Raw genomic sequence first — 10,350 nt, forward strand, 5'->3', positions numbered from 1 at the left:
TTTTTTTTTTTTTTTTTTGTATATAATAATTAGAGATGTTGCAGGTAACTGAACACTTATTTTTAAATGTGAATTATCTTGACACTGCCTTTCCACAGCAAGATTGCAATTCCAAAGGAATTCTGATCTCCTTAACTTGACTTTTAAAGGAGAAAGTGAACTGCAAACCTTGTGAAATGTAAGCACGCACATGTAGGGAACAAAGTACATGATTGTGGATTAGTTACACAGATGAACAAGTCTTGAAGAGCTATAAAGAGAAGATGTTACTACCCATGATGTCTACTTAGGCACAATTTTACATGTAAATAAACTACTTCACAAAGACCAAAACATTGTACTTATTATAGAAAAATATTAATTACAGGCCCTTCTCTGCCTCTGGCAGTCACTCTCATACATATTCAGCATGCCTGTACCACTTGGCAACTTGCCAGTGGCTTTTCCTTAAAAAAAAAAAAAAAACCCAAACAACTCTGTTTTACTAAGTAGTGATAAGGCTGCAAACAAAAGTATTAAATGTTCTGTTCACTAGGATTGATCTGTTTGCCTTGTATCACTGAGCAGAATAGATGATTAAGTAGCTACTGCAATGCAGAAAAAAGTATAATTTTAGCTCAGATCATGGCAAAATGATAGATGCAAAGCCAAATTCAATTCAAAACTTGGCCTTTAATATTGACTTGTATATGAACAAATATGCTATGTTCTAACGTTGAATTATAATTTAATCTCTTAGTAGGAAAAAAAAACCTGGAGGACTAAGATTCACATTTACATTCTAGGAAGCATCTTTCCCAGTGTCATTACCAGACATTTAATGATATTGTCCTTGCATCTAATGACAGCTATTCGCTTATTTCCTACAAAAATCAAACTCAGCATAAAAGGTTGCAATTAAGACTACATTTAGTTTCATATCGGATTTTAAAATGGTTTACCTTGATTCTTTTCCGCTTCTTCTACAGAACCAATATACTTAGTGGCAACTTCAGGATTATCTATAGAGGGATCTAATGCATAACCTAGAGTAAAGGAAAATGAATAAACTATTATCTGAAGCATTTGTTTGTCACGCCATTTTCAGCTCTCTTTTCTCAAAGAAAAAAAAAATCTTTTGCTGGTCCTGGAGAGGACTTTGTCTCCACCCTCATTCCATTTTCTTCAAAGCTATATATTTAAAGAGATCTTCCTGGAATGAGAGTGACTTGCTGAAATATCCCTTAACTTTCAACCTGGCCAGGCTACTGGAGGGTTACTACAGAACACTGCCTAGTGCTGAATACTCTATTTCCATAGTGCTACAAACTGTAACTAGTTGAAGCTGCAAGTGAACTCACTGGTCAAATTATGAACTAGTGTATTCTGTTAGAAAGTAATGAACTAACCACAGAAGCAACCACTTAATCTTGACTGATTACTGAAGTGCTTTATTTAATCCTGTGCCATTCTGCAAAGATTCAAAATCTTGCTTGAAATAAAAGCTGCGAAAGTAATGCAACAACTGGTGCTGCTCTAAATAACTCCAAAGAAGTGGAAGAAAATATGCCACCATTTAAAGAGTATTGTTCACATTTCTTTCTGCTTTCTACCAGGTATGCTTTGCTTCCCAGAGCAGGCTGATGAGTGTGAATGATCCTATGCTACTGAATAATTACTATGCTTTAGAATGTGGTGTGGAATGAATCTCTCCAGAAAGTCTGTGAAGTGATTTGAGATCTTATGAATCAGAGGGGATATCAAAGCTCTCCTCATATTTAGATTCTTTGTTTTAACAGGAGTTTCTCCCAGGTTGTCTTCACTTCCCTGAAGTAAATGGCACAATCTTCATATTATAGTAAACATGAATAATTAAATACAGTTTCTATGGAACACAGGTATGGGATATTTAGTGATCACCAATCCCATTTTTTGGGGAAAGAGTGCACCCTTGTGGACAGTTCATACATTTTTAAACAAATATTATGTGAATGGGGCAGCATTGTGTTAGGATCCTAAACAGAACTTCTCTGAATTCTGATAGCTACTTCAAGAAGTTAACAAGATAATGGTGAAGATAATTCATAAAATCACCAGAGTGATCCTAGAGCCCACAGTCTTGCCTAGCCAGACATTATTGTATTCTTTTGATCCGTGGAGAGAATACCATTCATGGTGGAATACTCTTTCCATAGGTGTCCCTACACTATGATGTCATCATGGCTATTCTAATCTGTGCTGGCAGTTCGTTTCCTCTCTCTTTCCTTGGAAAGTAGTCTAAGCCGCCCTTTCAGTTAGCTTCTGTCATCTCGTAGACAAAAAAAATAAAATTTACTGTTGGAACTATTAGAGTCATTAGAAGAGCAAAGTAAGATGGCTTTATCCACATATGGACTGAACATTCCATCTCTAGAGCAAACCTGACTCTGGAACCAAGCTTTCCTGGTTATTTGGTTTGGCTCTCAGACTGAATCTTCCAGGGGGAAGGGAACAAACCTATTATACCTCTAATAAACTACCTGCATAATGTAGGAAAACAATCCCGCCCCCCAAAAAAATCTCCTTTACTATAAAATCCGAGAACTCGCTACATCTGAACTGTGTAATAGTAAAAATGTGTTATTATCTAAATTTTATACTATTTTGGATTCTATACAATGAAGCTGAATGGACACTGCAAGATTTCCACCAGCCTTTCACGAGATACTATTCCAATAGGCTCCTTTACACTATAAGGTTTCTGTTAATAATGCTGAGATACTATTTTGGATACATGTCAAAAATCTATACAGTGGTTTATTTGTCCTCCAGTCTTACTGATAGCCTACATTTGCTCATTAGTCGTAAAGAGAAACAGTGTCCTTATGAATGGAACTAGGTCAAATCCAGCTTTCAATGGCAACTGTGCAGACTTGTAACATGGTTGAATTTGGTCCAGGATCTTTCTTATAGAAAGGCTCTGAACAACTTATAAGGTATACTGGGAATGTGAAAGATTCCCATTTTTCCTTTAAGACATGCAAATGCAGCTGTGAGGGACAGCTTGTTTTTCTCTTGCTGTGTTAATGCACTAGACAATTTGCCCTGACTCGTACCTTCTCTTCTATTTCAGTTCAAATGAAAGGGGTTTTATGTAACAAACAAAACCCTTGGGTCAGAGGCGATATCTTTTATTAGACCAACTAAATAGTAGCAAAAAAAAAAAAGGTCTTCCTTTGCATTTGGACACAACATTGGATTTGTATTATGCTGAAATGCACAACTGTGATCACAGACACTGCAGTGCACCTAAAAAGAACTGGATTAAACAGACAGAGGCAAACATGGTGCACATAAACAAAGCAACAGGTAAATAATAATGGTATACCTACAATACACAATGCAGCCTGCTATAAGCATACTAGATCTAGCTCCTTTGGCACAGCTCAGTATTTTCTGAAAAATGAGACCCCTTTACAGCACAAATTTGGGTTCTAGTAAGCTGAACAAGTCCAAATAAGTAGATATAATGTTTAAGAAACAAACGATTTGGACCTGCAGTTTAAGTTCACCAGTTACCAAGAGATTTGATTCTCTTGAACCAACCGAGTGTCCAACAAAAAAAACACAGAAATTTCTAAAAAAACCATTATTTTGACAGTACGCTAGAGGAGAACAGATTTGCCAAGATAGAAACATAAGTGGGGGGAAGAATGTTGACAGGATGATTAATTAAGGTGCAACTCAGATGCTGCTTTTGTAAGCAACTTGAAGTGAATCTGAATCATTACCACATCTTAAAGAATTTTGATTTAGGTACAGATTCTATAGAACCCAAGGCATATGCTCATCAATTGGCTTTGGGTATTAAAAGCGAACTAGCAAAGTTTGCTGACAACACCAAGGTATGGGGGAGTGTGGTCATGCTTGAAGACAGGCTGGCAATACGGCTGACCTGGACGGGCTAGCGAGGTGGGTGGACCTCAACCTGATGCTGTTTAATACAAAGAAATGTAAAGTGCTCCATCTGGGAAGAAATAATTCACAACACGCTTACAGGCTCGGCAGTTCTATGGCTTGCTAGCACCACATCTGACTGAGACCTGGATGTTGAGATAGACAACAAAATGAACATGAGCCACCAATGTGATACCATAGCTTGCAGACCAGATTAAACACTGGCATGCATCTACTAAGGCATCTTGAGCAAGGCTGAGGATGTCATCTTCCCTTTCTACTCAGCCTTGGTGAGAATACAGCTGGAGTTCTGTGTCCAGTTCTGGGTGCCGCACTTCAGGAAGGATGTGGAAAAGCTCAAGAGAGTACAAAGGAGGGCCACAAACACAGTTAGAGGCTTAGAGACCAGGTCATACGAGGAGAGGCTGAAAGACTTGGGACTGCTCAGCCTGGAGAAGAGAAGACTCAGAGGGGAGTTGGTGGCAGTTTATAAGTATATCAAGGGTGTACATCAGGGCCTGGGAGAGCATCTGTTCACCATGGCTCCCCAGGGGAAGACAAGAAATATTGAGCACACGCTAACTGAGGATCGCTTCAGGCTAGACATAAGGAAAAACTTCTCTACAAGTCGAGTACCAAGGGCTTGGAACAGGTTTCCCCCAGAGGTGGTACAGTCATCCAGCCTGGTGATCTTCAAAAAGCATCTTGATGCCCATCTTGCTTGGGTTGTCTGATCCCAGCAGTCTTTCCTGCCCAAGTGCAGGGGGGCCAGACCCAATGATCTGTAAGGTCCCTTCCAGCCCCTAACAACTATGAAATTATTATGTTTCCACACTTGGATGGAAATACAGTATTCCTGTAGGTGAGATACAAAGCTGACTGAAGAAATGTGGGTTTGCTCCTGGTTCTGCCATAGGACTTCTTGCATGGCCGTGAAAGTCGTTTAAAAAAGGGGATATTAACTTGACATTTGGCTACTTTTCTTGAACCCCATGCATCTGAAATGTTTACGGTTTCACATTTTCTGGTTTAAAAAATAAACAAATAAATAATTACCTATATCTCCCTCACCCCTCTTTCTCCTATTGCTGCATGACAGGCTAGACAGCTGAAACCACTAACAGAAAATGCAACTAATGCAGTCGAGATTCAGAAAATAAAAATCGGCAAAAAAGTTTCTCACCACAGTCTTATAATGAATATGGGTGTTACTGGTAACACTAATAAGCAAACAAGTTGATAGAAATGCAATTTTCAAATCAACAATATCCTTTTAAACTCTGCAATTTGTCTTCATCTTGGAGATGAGGAAGTTCTGTTCCACAGGCTATTAAGGCCAAGTTTATGAATATTCATAAAGTGCTTTGAGAAAAATGGATAGAAGGCAAAGTATTTATTATTAAATAAGACCACAGTAAAAGCCTCTGATGGAGAAGTTTAAATGACACAGTTTGAATATGTTACGTCCTGTATGAACCTGACAGACTTAAGGAGAATAGTCTGATCTAATATGACCACAAAAGGTTGAAAGAGCTACAAAATCTCATTGCTCCAGAGCAGTGGTCTCCAAAGTGGGGTGCACACACCCCAGGGGGTGCGCAAGACGATCCATTGGGGTGTGGGAAGAAAATATTAGAACTTCTATTTCTATAAATATACATATATTGGGGGTATATGCTCAAAAATTTATTTACTGATAGGGGATGCGTGATCAAAAAAGTTTGGAGACCACTGCTCTAGAGACAGGGGTTTTAAAAACTTGTTGTGTCCTGGGGATTCTCAAAGCTGGATGACCCATGAGTGGCAGTGGTGGCATCAATTCCCATAGCTGCTGGAGCCACTGTATCAGAAGTTTGAGAAGTTAATGCCACTACCTCTTCTCCCCACAACAGTCCTCTGAGGTAGGTAAGGAAGGGAGGCAACTGATGTTAACTCCCTGAGTTCTGGAGCTGCATCAAAACACTGGGTATTACCACTACCTACTGTAGGGGTTCTGGCAGTCGTGGCAATGAACCCTGAATGTCAAATCCAGGCAAACAGCTGGAAATTCTGGCTCTGTGCCTCCACGTGGGGCTCCTGGCTAGAGTGTCAGGAACCCCATGTGGAGGCACAGAGCCATCCCAGCCTGATGGTGTAGGACTCCTCATGGCTCCTGGCGCTAGTGCACTAATCGGGCTAGAATGCGATGGGCTGGGTTGGCTCCGTGCAGGTTGTGGCATTGCAGCCAGGTACCATGTGCTGCAGGGCTGGCTTGGATGGGACAGGCCAGGCCATCTCCATGCTGTGCTGCCAGGAACTGCATGGTGCCAGAAGGTGCCCAGCTGGGCTGGGCAGCTCCATGCTGTGCTGCATGGAGCCGGCCCAGAGGTACGCAGTTCCTGGCTGCAACACCAGGATCCACATGGTGTGGCACAGACCCAGCCCAGCCTGGCCCAGTGGTGCTCAGTTCCCTTGGTTCCCAAGCCATCGGGTTGGGATGGGAGGGACAAGGTTGGCTCTGTGCTGGTCCCATGTTGCATCCAGGAACCACATGCCACAGGGCTCGGCCAGCTCTGTGTTGGGACCAGTGTAGTGCAGCACGAAACTGGCCGGCCTGGCCTGTCCCCTCCAGGCACCACATGTTTTCCAGCTGCAATGCCATGGCCCAGGTAATGCAGCATGGAGCTGGCCGGGCCAGCCCTGCAGTACACGGTTCCTGGCTGCCATGCCAGGAACCGCAGAGACAGCCCATCCCGACAGCATGATAGTGCCAGGAGCTGTGGGGAGTCTTGCACCATCAGGCTGGGCATGCTCCTTGCCTCCTGGGTGGGGTTTCTGGCAGTCTAGCCAGGAGCTGCACACGGAGGCACACAGTGGCAAGTCCCATGTTGCAGCCGGGGAACACGTGGTACCCGTACACCTCACATCCACACACAAGGACACAGCCCCTATAAACCCCATGTCCACACACCCACCCACACCCCACATACACCCAAACCCCCGAACACATACACTGACACCAACCCAAAAAAACCCCAAATCCACCCACCCATACCCCCCACAGCTCTCCACATGCCATTATATCCCCTCCCCGTACCACAACGTACAAGAGTAAGCCTTCATTTTAAGTTTTTATGCAATCACCTCTAGATACACAACACAAACATACACATATCAGGACAAAAATATTTTTTTGAAATAAAATTAAAATATTAGTGCACCTGTGTGATTTTAGTATATTCTTTTTTTTTTTTTCTTCCAGTTCCAAGATGGCAAACCCCTTTCCAAAAAGGAGTAGTTCCAGGGCAAAGCGAGGGACTTCCAACCCCAAGACGGTGACCACGGGACAGGGAGGCTGTCAAGGGGTGAGGCTACCCTTGCAACCTCCCACAGCTCACCAAAACTCATTAAGCGGCCCTCCAGCTGAAATAATCATCCACCCCTGCGTAAAAGTCATCTGCCTCTTCACATTAAAAAAATTCACCTCTCTACATATTCAGTAGGGGAGCACCAATAGAGATTTTTGGGGCCAATACTGATAGCCAATTTTTAGTGTTCTGCATTCTCAATTTTTACCCATTTTCACTGATAAATTCCCTGATTTTAAGTCATTCAGTTTTTACTGATTTACACCTGTTTTTCAGTTCAAATCCCTGTTAACAGGAATAAGTGGGGAATGACCCATTCCCTACTCATGCCAGTTAACAAGGATTTGAACTGAAAAATGGGTGGTGCTGGCAAGCTAAAAGTGCCACTGTGCTGGTTACCTGACGTACAGGTTTCCTGCCGGGGGCAGGGGGCAGTGGCGACAGCCGCATGTGGAGTGAGGGGCGGGGGGGTGCTGGTGGCCGCATGGGAGCTGGGGGAAGGTGGCTGGAGCCGCTGCCTGGGGATGCAGGGCTCCTGGCTCTAACTCCAGGTGGGGCAGGACAGGCTGCAGGAACCACTCCTGGGTCAGGCTGGTCCGAGATGCACCCTGGCAGCTCTGGCCTTGGCCCTGCCCTGGGCACTGCAAGCCCCGCTGTGGGGGGCAGGTAGGAGAGCCTAGCCCCACTCCCTGCAGTGGGCCCGTGCTGCTCTGCACAGGCCCACAGGGCTGGAGCCGCTGCCTGGGGGCACAGGGCTCCCGGCTCTGACCCCAAGCAGGGCAGGAGGTGCAGGGGTCAGCCACCCACACATCCAGCTGTGTGCCATTCCCCCACCTCCCGAAATACTAGGGTAGCTCAGCAGCAGGCTGCTGCACCGGGGGGAGGGGCATCAACGCAGCCAGTGAAGAAAGGTAGGGTGCGGCGCCATGTGCTTCCTGCCACAGACATGGCAGCATGTGCCCTCTGGAAAGAGCCCAGCACAGGCCCCCCCATCCTGCAGCCCTCCCGGGGGGGCACATAGCAACAAGAGCCGTGCCCCCTCTGCTCCACACCAACTGACAGCTCCCCCTGCTTTGCTGCCTGCTGCAACACTGGGATTGGCCAACGGGCTACGCCATGCTCCTCCCTCTGCCCCTTCCCTAGTCCCAGCCTTACTCTCTCCCTCCCTCCCTCACCCCCTGATTTAAGACAGATTTTTTCCCCCTTTTCTTCCTTTTATCCTGATTTCATCCTGGCTTTTATGTTTTAAAGATAAATCCCCCCCAAAATTCCCAGATTTATTTATTTATTTATAAAAATAAAAACAGAACGCAGAACACTATCGATTTTTAAGGAGGCATATCAGCTGATACTGATCCGATTTCCAATATGCAGCTCTTCAGTGGAGAAGGACGCAGGCCAGAGCCACTAATGGCTGATCTGGAGGGTGGGGGTGTGTGCCCCCCAGATCTCTGCTCATCCAGTGCTTGTCTGGCAGCTCCTGCTGCTGGTCCCGCTGCTTGTCTGGGAGGGCTCAGGGGTGGTGGTGGGGGGGGGTTCACCCAGATCTGCCTGGACAGGAAAAGCCTGGCTCTAGCCCGCCCTGTGCAGATTTGGGGGCATACCCCCACTCCTGTGCCCTCCCAGATGAGCAGCGGAAGCCACCAGATGAGCACTGGATGACCCGCACACAGTGGTGGGAGATGCCTCCATCCCTCCATGCACCCCCCCAATGAGCCAGACCTTAGTCCCACACCTGCCTCAGCCAGGCAGCCTCTGCCCCAGCCCCACACCCTCCCTTACCACAGGGGCCTTGATCTGCACCCAAGCCCCTTCCACCACACGAGATTTACCAGCTGCATGGAGCACTCCATGCTGCTGGCTGTCACTGCCTACGTGCTGCGCTGCGGCTGCACACATGCATGGGCATTTATCAGATAAATTATCCACCGCATCGGGCCAATTTCCAATACAGAAAGTCTTCTTTATATTGGTGCTGATCTGATATTGGACCAATGTATCAGTACACCTCTAATATTCAGCCATTTTCAGAGACTGAATATGTTCCCTTTTGGGTAGGCACATAGTGCCAATTTTTTTCCTACAAAATACAACTCATAGGAAAGCAGCAAATGAGGATGACAAGTAACGTTTGGCTTAGAGACTTCTATGCATCTAAGTCATGGCCAAGGGTTGAAATATAGCAAGAATGCAGATTAGTCAAGCCTTTAGGCATTTGCACTCTCCATCCTAAGGCATGCCAAAAGGAATAACTAATGGCCTTGCCAGAAAGATACTCTACCAGCCATCTTTGATTAAAACTGACATGGTGGTGGCTCCCCCATGCTTGGAGCACTCTGACTGTTTCCGTCAGCCAACTGCCTGTCAAGAATAATACCGGAGGGGGGGGAATATAGCCAATAGCAGTAGGCAGCAGCAATTGGTGATGGCAATAGTGCTGTTTCCACTGCACACATAGCCAATAGCAGTAGGGATAGGTGACAGAAGCAGGCAGTAGGGAATGGCTAGAGCCATAGAAATAGGCAGCAGAGCAATGCTTTGCACCCATCTGTCCTCTGTGGACCCCTAAAATATTCCAGCTAGAGGTGCAGCCCCCTCTGGATTCTAAGTGCAGGTGGACATGCTTTTCCCTCAATCAGTCATCTTGCATGGACCCCTTGGACACAGCTGGAAAAGCTGGGCCACTGTGGTGGGGGGGGAGGGGGTGGGGAGCAGCAGGCCTAGGCTGACCTGGCGGCAGTGGGGAGATGGAAGGAGCAGGCTTGGAGCCATTGTGGGGGAGTGGGGGAGGATTGGACCTGGGCCCAATGTGGGGAGGAGGTTTGCTCCTCCCCACCCACAGCAACTGCCGTGTTGGCCTGGGCCAGGCCTGCTGTCCTCCCTATTGCCGTGGCAGGCCGGCTTTTCCCCTGGCTCACTCCCCCCTGGCCCCACCGTCACTGCCAGTCCTCCCCTGGCCCCATCGCCACCACACGCCTGCTCCTCCCCCTGGCCCCTGTGTCGGGACCGCTTGGGGATGGGAGCAGCAGGCTCGGGGCTGACATTGGGGAGGGGGGTGGAGGAGGAGTAAGCTCAGGCCCAAGGGGGG

At 46.2% G+C, this 10,350-nt stretch overlaps 1 protein-coding gene across 1 annotated transcript in view; it reads right to left on the bottom strand.

Annotated features, from left to right (window-relative positions):
- The window catches only part of CDC40 (cell division cycle 40), a 104,373-nt gene that overhangs the window by 26,753 nt on the left and 67,270 nt on the right, over positions 1-10,350 (bottom strand). The window contains exon 4 of the mRNA XM_019520103.1: positions 942-1,025. Coding sequence (XP_019375648.1) covers positions 942-1,025 — 84 coding nt within the window. The remainder of the gene's footprint in view (positions 1-941; positions 1,026-10,350) is intronic.

Source organism: Gavialis gangeticus, unplaced genomic scaffold (assembly GCF_001723915.1).
Source record: "Gavialis gangeticus isolate Ggan-Ray unplaced genomic scaffold, GavGan_comp1, whole genome shotgun sequence".
In the NCBI taxonomy this organism is placed as follows: Eukaryota; Metazoa; Chordata; order Crocodylia; family Gavialidae; genus Gavialis; species Gavialis gangeticus.